This window comes from Apteryx rowi, unplaced genomic scaffold (genome assembly GCF_003343035.1).
Source record: "Apteryx rowi isolate R43461 unplaced genomic scaffold, aptRow1 scaffold_122, whole genome shotgun sequence".
Classification (NCBI taxonomy): Eukaryota; Metazoa; Chordata; class Aves; order Apterygiformes; family Apterygidae; genus Apteryx; species Apteryx rowi.
In genome coordinates, this window is record NW_020447442.1 from 1,943,340 (window position 1) to 1,963,291 (window position 19,952).

The 19,952-nt window shown below is 44.5% G+C and overlaps 2 protein-coding genes across 3 annotated transcripts in view; both read left to right on the forward strand.

Annotated features, from left to right (window-relative positions):
• The window catches only part of PRDM11 (PR/SET domain 11), a 40,969-nt gene extending 22,388 nt beyond the window's left edge, over nucleotides 1-18,581 (forward strand). For both annotated transcript variants that reach the window (XM_026091781.1, XM_026091792.1), the window contains exons 6-8: nucleotides 11,667-11,854; nucleotides 14,896-15,546; nucleotides 16,396-18,581. In XM_026091781.1, coding sequence (XP_025947566.1) covers nucleotides 11,667-11,854; nucleotides 14,896-15,546; nucleotides 16,396-18,560 — 3,004 coding nt within the window. In that variant the 3' untranslated portion in view covers nucleotides 18,561-18,581. The remainder of the gene's footprint in view (nucleotides 1-11,666; nucleotides 11,855-14,895; nucleotides 15,547-16,395) is intronic.
• On the forward strand, nucleotides 1,894-5,876 carry LOC112978359 (myb-related transcription factor, partner of profilin-like). Its single transcript, XM_026091807.1, has 2 exons — nucleotides 1,894-2,549; nucleotides 4,308-5,876. Exons 1-2 carry the CDS (start codon nucleotides 2,123-2,125, stop codon nucleotides 4,892-4,894), a joined length of 1,014 nt encoding a protein of 337 aa, XP_025947592.1. The 5' UTR covers nucleotides 1,894-2,122; the 3' UTR covers nucleotides 4,895-5,876.
• Nucleotides 18,582-19,952: the final 1,371 nt, after the last annotated feature.

Genomic DNA, 19,952 nt, shown 5'->3' on the forward strand with positions numbered 1-19,952 from the left:
GGTTCATTAAAGAGCAGTATAACAGCACGAACAAGAAACTAGGATGACATCTGAGAAGAGTACCTTCACCTTTCTGTAGGTTTTTCTCAGTGCATAGTCCACTAGCACCTTCCCTGCGAGTGCATCCCAAACCAGCTCCTCCTGTGCTAGGCTAGAGCAGTGCTGAAAGGCTGCCACCTCTGAGGAGGTGCCAGCCAGGTGCCAGAGGGGCCAGCACAAAAAATGGGCAGGTGGGAAAACTGCTGAGGCCTTTAGGTCTTGCCAGCTTTTCAGGAAAAATTTTGGGGTGGCTAAAGTCTGGCTGAGATAGATAGGACATCCAGCCAAGATTTTAGGATAAAATGTAACTTCTTGGAAGAGAAGGGTCTGAGCTATCCCAGCCAGAATTTGTTTCCCTAGTATTGCAGTGTGGTAACAATAGCATAATCTTCAGTTTCATTTAATTTGGGACCATAAACAGAAGGAATGCTAATGCATTGGGAAGACACTAGGTGTTACTGAGTTTTCCTTCACATGGTGTCACTTCAGAGCAGAGTTAAGTTTGTTAGGTGTCCTAACTATTTAGATACTTTATTTCTTACATATTACATCTTTTGATATCCTTTTTAAAGGTTAATTTTCTAGGTTTGTAGTAACTGGTTTTTGAGGTGATTCATATTAACGTTGATATCTTCTACCTTAAATGAATATTGTGCTCTCAACCATAACCCCATGTTGACATAGATTTCTATCTGAGAACTTCCTTTTAAAATATCAGGAATAACTATACTACATAAACATCAAAAACATCTACCTCTTCCAAAAAATCCCCAACATACCTGCTTTTAATTATTTGAAGACAGGTAAAACCAATCCTTTCTAGATCGTAGCATGAGAATAACCATATCATTTTTGTTTTTTACTTCACTGTGCTATAATTCAAATTAAGGCGTACACTAATCTTTCCAACAGCTCTGCTCCTCCGTGGCCTTCTGATCTCTTCAGTGCTCTGTTGCATGCTTACACACAGGTTTCCATTGCTCAGGATTTGGATTATTTCTCTGTCCATAATCCCCCCTTGTGTATAGGCAGAAATGGATATTCCCAGTCTGTTTTCTCCTTCTCTATTGAATAATCTGCTTCTTTTTCAGTAAAAAAGCCATATTTAGGACCACTCTTTTGTTTAAAGTTTCCTTTGACTGTGGCTGGAAAATTTAATGCACACACACACACACACACACCCGCCAGAGGTGCCATGTGAAAAAAATTGCTCGTTTTCAGAATCTCTGCCTCTTCTTCTCAATAGGCTGAGGCTGCAAGTTGTTCTTTTGAAGCACCAGAAACAGGCACAGGCTCCTGTCAGCAGCAGTGAGAGCAAAGCCTAGCCAGGAAAAGCAAGTGGGTGGCCTCATTCCCTTTGAGAACAATAGGAAATGGCAACTGTTTCTGGAAAAAAAACAAAAGCTTGTTATGAAGCAGACCAGTGTTCGAAGTGCAGTACCCCTCATTCTGAAGAAGAGAATTTTTCTTAGCAAAAGCAAGATACACAAACTGCCTGTGAATCTGCTTGAAATCTCCTTCCCTGAAAAAAATCCTGTTTAGTGTAGCCTCTGCAAGAGATTTCTGTGAGTTTTAACAGAAAGGGTGGTGTGAAAGTTTCCATTACATGTTCTGCCAGGCAGAACAGTAAGATGTTTCAGGTCTCTAAATTTCCTCGAGAAGCCATTTTCGAGCAATGTCACCTTAAAGGCTAATTCATAAATTTGATTGTGAATTCTCACACTTTTTTCTGTTCACAAAGTGCTGCAATTGATGTGAGGCTGTACCGAAATTGTCATACATAAGTCAGCAGACTGAACAAAGTGTAAAACTTCATTTTAACTGTAAAACTGAAAAGGCTCCTTCACACTAGTCTTGCTTGGGTTTTTTTTGTTTTTTTTTGTTTTTTTAAGCTTGAAAGTTGCCTCTTAAAAACAAAATGGCTGCCTTTTCCTGGTGCGATTGAGGAAAACTGAAAGGTTGTTGTGGGTGGGGGGAGCTGGATCCCACCGAACTCCTCTGCCCCAGTGCAGCACTGGTCAAGTGGTTGGATGCAGGGGGATGCTTTGCGCTGTTTTCCTTTTACCCAATTGTACTTTGTGGGATGTTCAACCCAAGGAACATGGCTGAACGAAAGAGGAAGCCCAAGTTTTCCAAGGAAGAACTGGACATTCTGGTCACTGAGGTGACCCGAAATGAAGCCATGCTGTTTGGGAGGGAGACAATGCGTCTATCCCATGCTGACAGGGACAAGATCTGGGAAGGCATAGCCAGGCAGATCACGTCAGTCAGCCAGGTCCCCAGGTCTGTAAAAGACATTAAACACAGATGGGACGACATGAAGAGAAGGACCAAGGACAAACTGGCATTCATGCAGAGGTCCCTCTCGAGCCCCGGCAGCACGGGGCGGCCCTCGGCCATTGTCCTGACCGCCCACGAGAGAGCCATCRAGTCGACGCTGCATTCGTCTCGCCAGATGCACGGCTTCCGGAGAGCGGATCTGGACGTGGTTGACAGCCCGTCAACAAGCTGTAAGTATCATTGCCTTAACACCTCTTTGTCTTATGCTTGCATATCTTAGTCTGACACCAGAAGAGTACTGTGTGTTTTGTGAGATGCTCAGTTGCCTGTCAAGCCAGGACCCACCTGTGTTTGACTTCAAGGCAACCTGCTCTGGTGATCATGGGATGATGAGGTGGATTGAGGGCAAGCTGTTTGCAAGTTAAAAGTCTTCTTCTGTATCTGCTTCTGTAGCCTTTTACCCTACCATCTTCTAAGGGTAGACATTGTTTGGGTTCCACTTTCTTAAAGGGATGCAAGTCTGAACTGATCCTACAAGTGAGGGAGCAGCTGTAGGTAAAGTGCAACTACGTCCAGTCAGTGGAAAAGTATTTGTAAAAGATTAGAAACTTTTCATCTTGCATGCACCCCAATAAAAGGGTAGTGCTGTCAAGCTGTGAACCATGTGACTGTCACTAATGGATCGCTGCATGGTAATCATCTAAGAGGGCTGTTGGGGAGGCCAGGGTTGGGGTTTAAATGATCACTGGTGTTTGTGCTCTGATGCCAGGCCACCAGTGATTTCTCAGTAGTGGTCTGAGGTCTCAGTACAAGTGCTATGAAAAGGGTAGATGATAATCCTCCTCCACTCTTTGTTAAGAAAATACTGGCCTGCTTTCTAAGTTAACCTTCTTATATCGCAACTCTCAAACACCTTCCAGTACTGAACCACAAGCTGCTTTTTGCAGGTCTTTCCCCGGTTGCCCACATGCAGTTTTCTTGTATGGAGGTGGAACTTGTTTGTCTATGAGCTTTTAGGGATACAAAGGAGAGAAAGAGGGGTTTCTTCTTTTGAGAAGTGAGCTAACTAATACTTCACAGGTGATGTTGTCCCAGCACATTAGGTTTGTTATCTGAAGTAACACTGTTAGTGGGAAAGCAAAGACAGAATTCTTCAAGCAGTGGCAAAGTGGGACTTGGTGACTCTTGGCATCTGTCTTGGAAGCCAGTTGCCCTACTTCGGGGGCAAAATGAATACACTTTGTGCAAGAAGATAGTAGGTAGTTACAGCAAATGCAGTATCATCTCTTCTTACGCTTGATGTGCCTGTACCCGTGAAATGGCATACCACTAGATATTTATCAAAATATTGAGAGTTTGGAGTTTTGCTTCGGTTTTGGTTTTGCTTCAAGTTTATTTGCCTGGTTAATAGGAGGTTGCTTGAATACCCTTACCTTACTGCTTGAATACCTTACTCGGTGATGCCAAGCCATATAGTGGACATGCAGTCCAGATTTCGCGAATAGCAAGTACTATGTTTATTTGTTTCTCTGTGAGGAGGATGTAAGAAGTAACATGGGGCCATGAAGAACCAACATGGGTCAGGGGTGTCCTGGGACTGGACCAAAGGCCAGGAGCCTGTGTCCCCCCAAAATATTTGAGTGTTCTAGCTAGTTGCAGTTTTGGAGAAGGTGAGTCATTGTAATGAAAATTATCTATCTTCTAGTAATGAATAACACTATATACAGGATGCCGTGGCAGCTTGGATTCCTCCTCAGTTGACTGGGTTCCCTCGCTCTTCAGGCCTCTTGTGGCTAAGCCTGTCACACAGGTGCTAATGCTGCATCACATGCAGGTTGCATTATGCATCAGGAGCTGCAGGCTTGTACCAAATGGCAGACTAGGGGAAGGGGAAAACCCTTTTCCACATGCTTTGAGATACCTTGAAACAGAAGTCGGAGCTGTGAGGGGCTTCACAGTAATAATTCATGCTTCCTCTTCTGTTTAAGCTGACGAAGATGAAGAGATGCCAGGCACTTCTCGGGAACACTGCTTCTCATCTCTGCAGAGGGCTGGTGCAGAAGTCAACCAGCTCTCCGGGCCCTCCTTTCTCCGCACCTCTTCATCATCAGAGCACTCGGAAGCTACCAGCCAAAGGCAGGAAGTGCACCATCCGTCCCCACACACTTCGTCATCCTGCAGACCTCCGCACCCACGAACGAGGAGCCCACCTCTCTCCAGCTTTGATCGCCAGCTTCTTCATTCCCACACGCAGCAAACAGACCTGTTCAGACAGTTCTGCCAGGAGCTGGTGGCTATTCACAGAGACATGGCAGATAGCATGCATGTGATCGGTCAGAGGATGGCTGACCTCACCAGCCAAGTTGGCCAGATGTGCCAGACCCTTTCAGAAATCCGTGATGGGGTCCAGGCTTTCCATAAAATACAGGATCCTAGTGCCATGCAGGGGTCTCTTCTTCAAGCAGCTTGCTCAAAACCTGCCCCTGAGCCGAGTGCGGAGTCTAACCCAAACCCCCCAAAGCAGGCTCCTCCTGCACGGACTACCAGGTCACGAAAGAGAAAACACCATTTTTAGTCTGCTCCGTGTAAAGCAAAGAAAGGTGCACTGTTTTGACCTTCTGCATGCTCACATGGCGTCTACGTGTGGATCAGTATTATGTGGGGAAGGTAAACAGCCACCCCCACCCCGTCCACCCTCCTGCTATCTAATAAAACAGTATGAATTATGGGAGCTGACTAGTAGGGCTGGCCCTCTGCAATGACAAAGAGGAATCTCAGACATTATAGAGCTTGGGATGTAGGGCATCTCTCTGTTCCTAGAGACTAGGAATTATCACTAGTTTCCCTATGCTTTAAATGCTCTAGAGGCTAAGAGGTGCAATAGGAGTCATTATCTTGATCTCTTTTTCATGCCTGTGAAACATAATTTACTGAGACAGTGTACTGCAGAACTCCCTTTACAGTCAACCACAAATTTGCCGTACTACTGCTTTCCCATCATCATCCTGCAAATTAGTGTATGCACTGTGCAGAGTCTTAACTAACAGTATCCTTACAGCTCTAAAAAGTCTAATTGCTCATTGTTTTTATCTTGGGTTCAGCAATAGTTCAGGGCTTACTGTGACTGTTACACACAGGTTCAGGGAAAGGGATATAAAAGCAGAGTGTATGCAGGGAAGGGGAGAAAGCACGATGCTGAGAGAACTTTCTGCCAGCAAAATGACAGGAGAAAAGATGTGAGCGCTGTGTGGCATTAGTCTGCTGAGAAGGGCTACTCTGGCATGAGCCTGGATCCCTGCAGTTCCACATGCACTTATTTTGAAGAGTTTAATCTTTGTCTTTTCCAGTCTGTCTGAAACCCAACCTACCCTTCACATTTGCAGTTAAAATATGGTTATACGTAATATGGCAGAACTCAAACAGAATTGTAATGTATTATTTTCTTGCATGTTATAATTCTCAGTTTTGAACAACCTCTGCCTCTTCAAAATGTGAGAGACTGTGCAGAAACATGGGAAGATACAGGCCCTGCTTCTGACCTCAAGAATGCTTATATCACTGTAACTCCATCAACTTCAGTACAGTTACTCTGCACTTACTCTGCGTTGTTTAGGGTGGAATCTGTACTGTGTTCCTCTGTCGTGGAGAGTTTACAATCTAAATTCACAGCTATATAGGTTAAAACCTTGAACGTGTTGGTTTAGTACTGCTTTTTTTTTTTCCATCCAGATGCAAGAAAGAACTGTGTTTTAACATTTTAATTGTTTCACTGCTGCATGAGGATTCCATGTATGATCCCAATTTTGAAAGTAGGCTTTAATAATTTCTCCTCACGTGGTAGTAACATACATGGCAGCTTTTTTACAATATGTCTGTTTTCTGCTTGATTTGCACATCTGCACTTACCATGCTGCCCCCATCTCTGGAAAAATCTGGACCATTATCCTGTCATGTCTCAGCAGGAAAGAGGGCCAAGGTGTTGCTCACACACAACATGCCATTGCTTTCTGGGCTGTCCTGCTGTAGGTAGAGCTGGGCTGCAGAAAACCGTTCAACCGATCCTCATGTCATGTGTGGGCTACAGACTTGGCCAAAAAGTTGTATATTTTATCAGAAGTTGAACATAGACGGCACAGTACAGCAGAAGGACGGCTCACTCTACTTGCTTTTAAAGGATTTTCTTTAATCTGTTTGGCCTCTCCTTTAAATGCATATTGTGTTAGGTTCTATTTTGGACCGCTTGCTGTATAACTGCAGTGTCAAGCATTCCTGACATGGTTTTCCTTTTTTTCTTTTTAATTGTTCTATAATCTTAATGCAAATAATTTATTCCTAATGATGTGGTAAAAGGCCCTTGCTCAAGGAATTAGAGGTCTGGTAAGGAGGAAAAAACTCCTTTCTTCTGAGGAATGACTGCTTTGGTTTCACACAGAGGAACTTCCTCTTAATGCCAATGCCAGACCAGGGCAGGATTCACTTACCTTTCTGTGAGAATGTGGTTTTACTTCTGTTTGTAACATTTGTATTCTGCAGAAGTTACAATCTATCCTCTTTTAAATTGAAGGGAAGATTGGGAAATCTGAGGGAAGTGGATTTAATAATGTGATTTACAGAGAACTGAAAAATTATGACATGTTCTAAAGACTTTCTGAGTCAATGCAGTGCTGCTGTGATGTATTAGAAGTAGTATTTTAAATTTTTATAGTATTAGGTCCATGCTGATGTTCTCCTGTTGATATACTGATGGGATTAGCTCCTTTGCTGTTGTCTTGGGGGATCCCCTCCAGGAACCCTCAGATCTGCACAGTAGGAGAGTCCTGCAGGTGCTAAGCACTGCTGGGAGCTAGGAGGACCATCAGGATGGTTGCTTCCATCAGTCTGTGTGTATAGAAGCACTTAGAGAGTGAACCCTGTTTTCCTGGCTTAACAGGATGTGCAGCCTTAAAGAGAAACTCCTCAAATATTGGGCTCAGGAGAAAGAACCATGTATTATAAACTGACTGATGTCTCCGCAAGTTTCCTCTGTGGAATATAACAGATTGGCCCAAATCTGGGGCCAGATTTCCTGCCCTGTGTAGATCCCTTAGTGAAGTGGCTTTTCTGTACTGGCTCGCAAAGGATATATCGTCCTGTATGCATCATGTTAACTGATTATTGAAGTAAGTGGCCCATGTCAAAGCAAACGGCTGTGCTTCACCCCGGTATTTCCATATCTTGTATATGCTGAAAAATTCTCTCTTTAAAAATATTTTTGTTAGGATTGCAATAAATATATAATACTTTTATCACAGCTGCTGTTGAGTCATTTGTTTCTCTCATAATTTTTTGCCTGAACTTGTAACAAGTAATTCAAGATCGTATCTGTCACAGATGCTCAGTCTCCTCCAGGGCGCTAAGGGTTAGAGAGCTGAGGTGGTATATTTGCAAATTTGGCACCCCCAGTGCGTATGTCGAGGCTGGTAGCAAGTCTCTTCCACTGGATCTCCTGCCATGGGTTTGCAGCCAGCCATGGGTTTGCAGCCAGCCATGGCTTTGGAAAGGCCTGTGGCCATTTCCCCATGGTGCTCTGTGCTGGCTGGACATCGGCAAAGGCACTGCCAGGGCTGCCTGGAGGGGAAGAGCAAGCGGGGGCTGACTGGGAGGGGAAAGGAGTGGGGCAAATACTGGGGAGAGGGAGCAGAGGATTGAGTCTCCCACTGCTCAGCCCTTGTTCAGTCTCTCCCGGCTGCCCCAGTTTCCCTCCAGCTGCCCTTGCTGCTGAGGCTGGGAAAGAATGGGCCACAGATGCCAAAAAATAGTTGGGCATTTTCTGAACATGCTCACTAAACTATCCAAAAACTTGGCCATTTGGTGTCCCAGGCAAGCTGTGGCTTAGAAAGAAGGGAGGCTAGGACAGCAGGAGCTGCTAGCTGGAAATGCTGTGGGGAAGGTGCCAGTGCAGGGACTGATCCAAGCCCCTATAGCAGTGGCGGGGCAGCAGGGCCCATAGTCTCCTTTGGTGCGGGGAACGTCATGTTAGCTGGTCCTGAATAGGCTGGGCAAAGTCTGCGTTGGTCTTGAGCCTTGCCATGAGTCTGTGCCTTGGCTGGCCCATCGCAGGGAACAAAGTGGGTGGCAGGTCTCTCCCTAATGAGAGATAAAGTGACTTTTTTTGTAGTTCATGGCAAGGATCGGCCAGCGCCTCTCTCCAGGAATGGGAGTGATTCCAGATGGCTGGGTCTGCCCAAATGGCCTTCCTCATCCCCACTCCTCCTCCAGGGATTGTCAGTCCTTTGGGAAACTTGCTATGAAAGCAGGGCGTAAGGCCCGTCTCTGCACAGGGCTTGTGGCAGTATAGCCATTTCTCTTCAAGATGTCTAAATCAAGACAATCTTCTTGCATCAATTTAGTTTGTGTTTTGCTTCAGGAGGGAGGCTGGGCCCTTTGCAGTGTTAGTGGGAAGAGTGTTTCAGGACATGAGAGTTTTGGCCTTGGGAAGATGTGTCAGTAAAGGCAGAATTGTATAGTCTCGCCTCTCCTCACCAGGCAGTTTGTGTCCCTTCTTAGTTGAATAGGCTGCTATTTTTTGGAGTGACTTCCTGTGTCTTAGGGAAAGTTCCTACCTCAAATCTGTGACATTCAGTGGCAGTGAATGTCTTAGACTGACAAGTGAAATTTGGTTTTTACTCAGTCCTTTGTAACCCATCTAATTATTGCCTGTGGGGTCACTAAAGCCAGGAGCTTGGCAGCGTTGGTTCAAAAGCAATTCATTTGTATGGATGATCTCATCCACATTTGCGTTACCTAGGGAAAATATCACAGATATAAAGCTTCCTCTTTCAGGACGTAAACCAATTACTAACTGCCAGCAGGTGTGAAGAAATGTGTTTATGACTGGATTATTCCATAACTGTCCATTAAGGGCTTTCTCAATATCTCCTGGTGAAATTTCCAGCGCTAGTCACTGTTGGACAATAGATTGATCCAAATGAATCAGTGGTGTGCTGCAGGGATGCAGCAGTACTGCAGTTCTCTCTCCAGCCTGCTCTTTTCCTCCTAGCTCACAGCTATGTCATAAGGCAGCAGGAATTGGAGGATACAGGCAGCAAAGCTGAAGGACAAAAACAAAGTTTCCTGTCTCTTAGGCAGAAGCTTTGAGGGATTTAGAGGCATGATGAGAGTGAATGGGCAAAGCATGTTAATATTTAATAAAATACTTAAACATAAAAATGAGTCCTGGTGTCTCCTCCCTCCCCATGCAAAGCTGTTTTCCAGATTTTAAATCTCGTTGTCAAATGCAGCTGCTGTATCAGATTGTCCTGCGTTGCTAGCCATTACCCTATAAATTCTTCAAAGCTATTGGCTTTGTATTCAGTATGTTTTATTAAAGAGCTATGGATGGCTTGGGGGTGATACCTCTCTGAAGGTAATTGTGCTCAGTCACAGGGACAGTCTGATCTTATCATTGCTCTCACTGATGTTTGGGCAGGCGGATGCAGAGCAGCTACAGGATCTCCTGATTTGTCATTAGAAAGCATCCTGGTGTTTTGCCTGAACTGTAGTGAGCACCTTCTAGGATGACCTGTGCTGCAGAGCATCAAACTGACTGCAGCAAATGAGTGTATCTCAAGGGGACTGTGGTATGGCTGGCTGAATGCCTGACACACCTTTTATGGAGTGATTAGTAACACAGAGAAGTGACATCCCAGCAGCACTGGCTCTGTGCCATTCCACGATCTCCTTCCCATTGCATTGATCCAGGCCTGTGTTCCCTCTCAAACATACAAACAGATGGTTTAAAAGTCCCTTTGTTTTGTGATCCAAAAACCATAAAATAAGGGTTAACAGAAGTCAATATTTGGCTTATTTTGGCAATCAGTGGCAGAACCTGCTGTTTAAAAAATTATTGAAGACTACAGTATCCTGGGTAACATGCAGAAAAAACACAGCCAATTACAGGCAAATGCACAGTTGCTTTACATTAAAACCAGAATTACTGGAGCCTCAGGCAATCTGAGACATTGCAGACTTGTTTTCTGTGTTTTGCAGGAAGTTTGACCAAGTTTGTGACCTTACATGTGTGGGTTTGTGTGATCATGTGCATGTGGACTTGAGTCTGTGTGTGTACATATGGGCCAGAGAAGGAGAGAGCATTCAAAGAAAAATTGATGGATTTCCCAAGCCAAAGAAATAGCTGTGAGTTACAGGGGAACATTTGGACAAGGACTAGTAGCAACAGATGTCAAAGGAGGCACATGCTGCTTGCCTTTGCTAATGTGACTGTGATAAGGAGCACTGAATAACATAGGCAAATGGTGTAAGAGAGCAAAAGAGTTTGCGCTCTAAACGGTTCAGATCTGCTCTCAGCTCTGTACATGCCATGCATGGGGAGCTGTTATGAGATCATGTACAGCAGCAGCTAGAACCATTATTATTAAGCCTTTTCATTTCTTCTAACAAGAAAACAAGGAGTATAAGAATGAATAATATGATCCTTCCTATAGATCTCTATGTTATCAAGTCGCACAGAGGGTCAGTTGATGGGAGTGGTGAATTAATGTTTCTGCTGAGCTGAAATTTAGCTATTTTGGAGCAGAAAAACAAATCCCATGCTCAGATAAAGATCCTTCTGTCAGAATTGCCAGGAGGTTCCCACCGTGCAGTGTTGAATTTTCAGGCAGTTAAGGTTTCCCTAGATTTGCAGGACTGTTTGTATTTTTATGTCAGACCCCACTGAATGTCCAAGTGCAAAATCTGCRAATACTGGCATGTCCTTGGTTTCCTTTCGGACTACCACCTAATACCCTGTGCACCTTACTTGCCTGTGTTTCTCTCCTTTGAACATCTCTTATTCTGCTTGTCCAAGAGGAGAGGAAGCAAGGAAATCTGGTTTCTGCTGTAAAGGAAAATGGTGTTTGGGAAACAGACCGGCAGAGGGACCTTGTCATATTCAGGATGATCCTGGGAACAAGGGTGACCCCAGGATGTAAAATGATGGTGAGGAATCCAGAAGTCCTTGTTTCCACTGATAGGCAAAGAAATCTCTGGTGAAAGTATGCATCACCATTACTGGCAGAGATGCTCCCTCAGGTTGGCTATATGTTGTTGTAGTGGTAACCATCAGACGCACTTCCCTTCCACAGCAGAAATGGACCCAATGGTTTATTATTCCTTAGGTGTTCCTTGTTCGTAGTCCTGTATTTCTAGCACTTTGCATATTATTATTTATAATTCCATGCTATCCAACCTTGCTGTGTCTATGGCCCTCTTGAAGGTCATTCTGGCTTGATCACGGTTGTAGTTCTGACGCAAGGGGTGCATGGGAGAGAAGTTTGTGCTTCACGCCTGCCTTGTCACCTCACCCTCAGGTATGTGATCATCTCCCGAGAGGAGAGGGAGCAGAACCTGATGGCCTTTCAGCACAGTGAGAGGATTTACTTCCGCACCTGTCGCGACATCCGGCCTGGCGAGAAACTGAGGGTCTGGTACAGTGAGGATTACATGAAGCGGTTGCATAGTATGTCCCAGGAGACCATCAACAGAAATCTCACAAGAGGTGAGTCTCTCCTTTTCCTTCATCCCTTTCCACCCTCTCCCCTAACCACACACTTCTTGCACCGAGTGCATTGGGTGAAATAGGTAATGTACAGGCAGTGCAAGGAGATTTGCCTTTCTAGAAGCAAAGCCCATTAGGGCAAGAGCCCCCAGCTCTGTGTGGCTTAGATGGTTGGGTGTATAAGAAGAATAATATAACCAAGGTCATAAAGATCACAAAAGAAAGATCTGTGTTGTGTTGTGCTGTGTGTGTGCTATTAGGGCCTGATACAAAGGCCAGGAATCTCAGAGCTCCCCTGTCACAAGACTTTCTGGTCTGAAGATTGCTGAGCTGGTGGTCCTGCAGACAGCCATTAGTTTTTTCTTCTGAATGTGCTGTTTCCTCTGGCTCCTGTTTGAGGGAGCTCTGACTGGTTTTGTGTGCATGTGAAGGTGAGATTTCCTTGGTGTGTTTGTATGTCCATTTTCCTGGCTTAATTTATCTCCTCTTTCTTCAGAGAGATAATTTGGGATCAGCGCGACATCAGCTAGAGACTCCTTAGTCTCACAACTTTAGAGTGCTTGTACGACATACAGGAGGCTTTGCGCTTCTCAGACTGATTCTTCCCTGGATAAAAATTGTTATCTTATCTTAACAATAGTCATGCTGGAACAAATCCAGTGATCCTTTAGGTCAGTGAAATGTCAGCAATACAGGAAGCTTTAGAGGAAGGCAAAAAATCTTAATGCATCTGTTCATCTAAACAATGCTGAAACCTGAAGGGAATTAAGGGCATTTCTTTTCAGGTCTAGCCACAGAATGGCAGGGCCTCAGAGGGGCAGCCATGCTAAATATAACCTTCTAATTAAGATTCCCTTGTATATTATTGCACAGCTGCTGTTGCTGCCTTGACTTGGTAAAAGGTGTCTCCTCTTTAAACATGGGGTGGACAAAATGTCCTGAAATAATTGGTTATTCTCCATCACCTTGGAGTTCTTATGCACTTGGAGTGTTATATCTTGATGGCTATACTTGGGCAATGCCCACTTGTGAATTAACGCTGTTATGAATGTGCGTTTTTATATTAATGATTTTATTAATCACTGAATGATTAGATACATGCTGCAGTAATTTTGCTGCATCCCACATACACATTAGTTGTCTAGGTAGCTTAGTACTCTCTAGAAAGTACTGCAGGAGAAAGTCTGTGCTGTCAGAGCACGTGCAGTTCCAGTGTTGGTCTGGAAGGGCACCAAGGCTGAGAGCAATTGCCCTGACATACAGACTTGCATTTAGTGTCACGGTTTGTGTGAACTGAAATAATAACTCACAGTCTGCTCTGTGGTACGAGTGTTGTGAAGATCTGCCTCTGGGCTCCTCACGACCCCCCATATCCGTCCACACAGTCAGGTAGAAAGCCAGGTGACTCTGGAGACCATCCAGAAGCCCCCTCATGTCCCAGTGAGCTCATTCCACACTGCACTGAGCTCAGGACTGCGTTCACACATTCACGAAAGGACATTGTTTGACTGCCCAGACATCTCAGCATCAGCTGGGATGGCACTGGGAGGCGATCAGGGAAAAGAATAAAAATCTGTGAGGAACTTTATATTTAAAAGATTCCCAATTCCCTGCAAAAACCTCTCAAATGAAATGGCACTTTTTTAAGTCACAAAAAAGGAACATAGTTCCCGGGTCTTGTTTCTATTAGTAGTTTCTGCCCCACCTCATCAATGGAGTTGATACCAATAATATGAGGGATCCTCTTGTGATTTCTACCTTTTTCATAGGTCTGAACCATTCAGTTAGGGGAAAAAATCACACAGAAAGAAGGAGGATCCATCCTCTTAAATCCCTTCCTCTGCCAACAGTTGTAATAGTCCGTAACAGGGAAAACATTAGGGCAGAAACTCAAAGCTCTGCCTTTAGAGATATTCTGACAGAATGTGTTGAAAACCAGGTCTATTATTTCTGATTCACTCAAGAAGTAATTGGAGTTGCCAGCCAGTATCAGAACCTACCACAAAACACTTGCCAGCCAGGCCAGCCCTTTTTATGGTGCCATACTCTAACTGTTTTGAGTCTTGCATCTTTTCTGCATTCTTAGCATTGCTCTCTTTAGAGAGGCACTGGTAGCTTTTACCCTGTTACTCTTATGAAAGCATGAATACACTTTAAAAGCAAACAAAACCAAAAAAATCAGCATAAAGCAACGTCTTGTTTGGGAAGCCATCAATGCTTGAAGTTATTTACAAGATAGAAGAAAGATGGAAATTGAACCAAACCTTTCGTCTTTTGAATTTCCAGGTAAGGAAAACTGGCTATTCCCTTTATTTTAAGCAGTTAATAACTTGTATGAAGTTGCTTTTCTTTTTAATTTATTTTTATCACTGAATAACAGCCACGCTCTTAGACTCACTGGGACAAGCTAAGTGTCCCATTCTTGGAGGTCATTCACCCGTTCTAGCTCAGTTGGCAATGCATACCTTGGGGTTTAAGAGTACAAGTTATTTTTACTCCTTTGCCTTTGCGTTTCTGGAGCAGCCTCCAAGCAGAAACAGAGTGAAGGGGCTTGCAAACATTGTGCTATGGCATGCACAGACACTGGGGTTCTCGTGAAACAGTCTGAATCTCTCACTGCACCTGCTGTACACCTGATACCTTTTACCAAGTCAAAACAGGCACAAGTCTTCCAGCCAGCCAAACTGGCATTTGGGCTCTGGGCATTAGGTTCCACTGTGATCCATCATTCACCTTGTAGTCTCCTTTCAGCGCAGGTTGGTTATACCTCTTAGGTTAAACAAGCTGCCTGTAGTTTCTCTTCTCTTTAAAGTGTGGGGGTCCTATTCCTCTGTGGCTACCTAGGACTGTCTCTGCTTTTGCAGAGGCCCCTCCTCTCGCAAGCCTTGGTTTTCACTGAGTTGTGTCAGTTCCCTGGTTTGTAACGCAATGAACAAACCTGCAGGGATTCAGCTTGCCTTTTTATTCTTTTTTAGAGTTTTAGATTGAGGAATGTTGCTTGGTTCCCAGTGATAATACCCACCCCTCATTTTCCTTTCTAGGAGACAAAAAGTTACAGAGGGAGAAGTCAGAAAAGAACGTGGAAAATCAAGAGGACATGCGGGGGCCGCTCCAGCTCACCACACTGAAGCAAGGGAAGAGCCCTTATAAGCGCAGCTGTGATGAGGGGGAGTCCCACCCCCAAACAAAGAAAAAAAAAATTGACCTCATCTTCAAAGATGTCCTGGAGGCTTCTTTAGAGTCTGCCAAGTTGAAAGAGAACCAGTTAGCGACAAGTACACCCATTTCCATCAGGAAAGCRTCTAAATACCAGGCTGAAGACATCTTTGAGAGGTGCGGCAGTGCCATGCAACATGGCTCCCTGAACTTCAGCAGAGACCGGAGTGAGGGGGAATGGAAGGTCCCCCACGGTTCCTCTTTTAGCTCAGCCAAAGAGATGGGGCTCGTCGAAGATGAAGAAGAAGAGCCTCTGTCACTCAAAGCAGACAGCCCAACTGAGCTGTTGCTGGCCTCTGCTCAAGGCAACTCCCATGAAATCCCCACCACCTCCTTCTGCCCCAACTGCATCCGGCTGAAGAAGAAGATCCGGGAGTTGCAGGCTGAGTTAGACATGCTAAGATCTGGGAAGTTACCTGAGCCACCCGTGTTACCGCCTCAGGTACCCGAGCTCCAAGAGTTCTCTGACCCCACAGGTAAGCCTTGCCGAGTAAGAACGTTCTCCAAACCCTGCCTAAGGAAAGTAGTGAGATGCCTGTGTGCTGTGTGCCCATCTAAAACATTTTGCTCTGAATATTCAGGAGAACACTTGGTTCTGTGGAGGGTTCATGGCGAGGTTTTGTGAACGGGTGGGTCAGGAGCTGATGCTGTTGGCACAGTGGAAGACATTGTCTGGGAAAGACTTTGTAATGACAACTTGCTCTATTTGTTTCCATTGTAATCAATAATGCAGTGCCAATAAAAAAAGACATTCCATTGCAGACAGTTTGTTTGCTGTATTTTTGATGCATTCTCTTTCAGCAGAAACCCCTCCATGGTGCCTTACATGCCACCAAGAAGCTTTGCTTGAAAGTCTGAATGACTCTGTGGTATCACTGAAATGCGTACTCTTTGTGTATGAAATGATGTCCTGCTGTGTCCCTTGTTGGAAAGCACTCTCTGTTTACTCCACTGCCTTTACACAAATGTGTCCCTTTGTGAAGATACATTTCATTTCCTCCAGGAATGTGCTGTCAAGCAGCCAGTAACCTCCACCAAAGGAATATTTGGGTCACCCTGTATATTGTGAAAGTAGCCAGGATGTAATACCATTTTTTGCTGTACAGCATGGCATGTTGGAGACAAAGTTCATAAGCAGAAACATTGATTTATTTTCCTTCAAAGCCAGGATTCAAATTCTGCCCATAGTGCATTGTGAGCAGGAGAAAGCAGGGTACAGCCAGTTGATCAGGCAGTGCTTTACTGTCACCAATAGGGTGTTTCTCAAGCTCAGCAACTTTGTAAATGTCTTATTTTTTCCTCCTTCTTCTGTTTTCTTTCTGCAGCTTCAGAAAGCATCATCTCTGTTCCCACCATCATGGAGGACGATGACCAAGAGGTGGATTCTGCTGATGAATCAGTTTCCAATGACATGATTGCTGCTACAGACGAGCCTTCCAAGATGTCTTCTGCGACTGGTCGGAGGATACGGCGTTTCAAGCAAGAGTGGCTTAAAAAATTTTGGTTTCTGCGGTACTCCCCAACGTTGAATGAAATGTGGTGCCATGTCTGCAGGCAGTACACAGTGCAATCCTCTCGGACTTCAGCCTTCATCATTGGCTCAAAGCAGTTCAAGATACACACAATAAAGCTTCACAGCCAGAGCAACCTCCACAAGAAGTGCCTGCAGCTTTACAAGCTCAGGATGCATCCAGAGAAGACAGAAGAGATGTGCCGAAATATGACCCTGCTCTTCAATACAGCCTACCACTTGGCTTTGGAAGGCAGGCCCTACTATGACTTTCGGCCACTGGCAGAACTACTGAGAAAGTGTGAGCTCAAGGTGGTTGATCAATACATGAACGAGGGAGACTGCCAAATCTTAATTCACCATATTGCCCGGGCTCTTCGAGAGGACCTGGTGGAACGGATCCGACAGTCTCCCTTCCTCAGCATCATTCTGGAYGGGCAGAGTGATGACTTGCTTGCAGATACAGTTGCAGTTTATGTACAGTACACGAGCAGTGATGGGCCTCCAGCAACTGAATTCCTGTCTCTTCAAGAACTGGGCTTTTCTACAACAGACAGTTACCTCCAAGCGTTAGACAGGGCTTTTTCCAGCCTGGGAATACGATTGCAGGATGAGAAGCCAACTATTGGCTTGGGAGTCGATGGTGCTAACATTACTGCCAGCCTGAGAGCTAACTTGTTCATGACAATCAGAAAGACTTTGCCGTGGCTACTCTGCTTGCCATTCATGGTACACAGGCCCCATTTGGAAATTTTGGATGCAATTAGCGGGAAAGAGCTTCCATGCCTGGAGGAGCTAGAAAATAATTTGAAGCAATTGCTCAGTTTCTATCGTTATTCTCCCAGACTCATGTGCGAGCTGAGGGTCACTGCTGCCACTCTGTGCGAAGAGACTGAGTTCTTGGGAGACATCCGAGCAGTGAAGTGGATCATTGGGGAGCAGAATGTGCTCAATGCTCTGATTAAGGATTACCTTGAGGTTGTGGCCCATCTCAAAGATGTCAGCGGCCAGACCCAAAGGGCAGACGCTTCCGCAATTGCCTTGGCCCTCCTGCAGTTCTTGATGGACTATCAGTCAATTAAACTCATCTACTTCTTGCTGGATGTGATTGCTGTGCTTTCACGCCTTGCCTATGTCTTCCAAGGGGAGTACCTTCTTGTGTCGCAAGTGGACGATAAAATAGAAGAGGCTATCCAGGAGATTAGTCGGCTGGCAGACTCACCTGGGGAGTACTTGCAGGAATTTGAGGAAAACTTCCGTGAAAGCTTTAATGGCATTGCTGTGAAAAACCTACGGGTGGCTGAAGCCAAATTCCAGTCAATCAGAGAAAAGATCTGCCAGAAGACCCAGGTGATCCTAGCCCAAAGGTTTGATTGCCGTAGCCGGACATTTGTGAAAGCCTGTCAGGTATTTGACCTTGCAGCTTGGCCCAGAAGCACTGATGAGCTCATGAGCTATGGGAAGGAGGATATGGTACAAATATTTGAACACCTGGAGACAGTCCCATCGTTTTCCAGAGAGGTTTGCAGAGAGGGGATGGACACCCAAGGGAGTTTGCTGATGGAGTGGCGAGAACTCAAGGTGGATTATTATACCAAAAATGGTTTTAAAGACTTACTCAGTCACATTTGTAAATACAAACAGAGATTTCCCCTCTTAAATAAAATAGTTCAGATCCTCAAAGTCCTTCCCACCTCATCGGCCTGCTGTGAGAAGGGGCGCAATGCCCTGCACAGAGTGCGCAAAAACAACCGCTCCCGGCTCACGCTGGAGCAGCTCAGTGATCTTTTGACAATTGCCGTTAACGGGCCACCCATTGCCAACTTTGATTGCAAAAGGGCACTAGATAGTTGGTTTGAAGAAAAGTCAGGCAATAGTTATGCACTGTCAGCTGAAATGCTGAGCAGGATGTCGTCTCTTGATCAGAAGCCGATGCTGCAGAGCATGGACCATGGCTCTGAATTTTACCCCGATATTTAGGAAGGAATTCCTCAGATCAGAAAGCTGTTGAATAATTTTTTTAATCTATACTCTAAACTTTGATATATTATAAAAATATATATATATATTATATATATTAAGGAAAAACCCACACTGAAAATTTAAAAGTTAAGGCGATGTGCGTCTAATAGAAACTAAGCAGAATTTTAAAGATTGAGACAATGTTTAAAAATTTACTGGTGTCTCCAACCATGGCAGCTGCATTGTAGGTGGCAACATTTCATTCTTTAGAAGCTATATGCTGGGGCCATACTCTACATGTTCAACCCTAACAATCTATAAGCTAGATGACGGGTCTTTGTCAGCCTCCTCCTCCCGGCTGTTTCCTTTGTATGTGTGTTGTTGGTTTGTTGGGTTGTTTGTTTGTTTTTCTCAGTTGTAATCTCTGCCTGTCTTTTCATTGTTTAGTCCAGTTATTGAGCCATTTGAGCCTTTTGTTGACGACCGTCAGATTTCTTATTTCCAACAGAGCATCCCGTGTGTTTGTGTTGTCCCCAGATCTCCAACTCCACCTAGTTCTCTTCATTAAAGTGGAAGCTTTCTTCACTCACAAAGATTACTGGGAGGAGGGAAAGACTTGGAGCGGGGTTATTTTGTTTTTCCTGATTTAAAAACAAATATCTCCACTAAACTGTGATGCCCCTTCCTCAGTTCTCCCTACTTTTGGGCTGTAGAGTAATACTTGGCTTTCAGMTCCTTTTATGATAACCGTAGTACCAGTCTATCATACCTATATTATAACATGATGTCATGTGCAGACTATAAAATAGCAAAATAGAGAAGGCAGGGGGAAATTTTTGCATTTATATTTTTATATTGTAGGAGATAAAAAATATATATATACAACTATTCATTCAAAACCAGGGCTGCTGTGGAAGCTAGACAGCCAATGAGTCAATAGCCATCTCTGGGCAGAGATTCAAAGGCTTAAAAAATTATATTCTAATTTACATTATTTATACTATGTCTTTATAATCCTAGATTGTTGTGGGTTTTTTGTTTTGTTTTGTTTTGTTTTTGGAATGAGTGAAAGAAAAACCTGCTGCAGTTTGGTGGCAGGGGCTATCAATGCAAGATCTATCTTGGATTATAATCATGTGATGATGTCCTATAAAGGTTCACGTATTCTCTTGTGACCAAGGTAACATGTTCCACAGCACAGCAGACTGATGACCGCAGGAAGAAGAGATGCTGTACTTCTTCCTGTGAAATGTTCTTCCTTCCTTGAAGGGATGCAGAGTCCAGCTGAAATATGAATGGGGGACTCGCACCTTCCATCACAAAAGAGATTGTTTTGAGGGCTTGGGGTTCTTTGTTTTATTCTTTTAAAGTAAATGAGCTCCATGCACTCACACAATATCACTTCAGGTT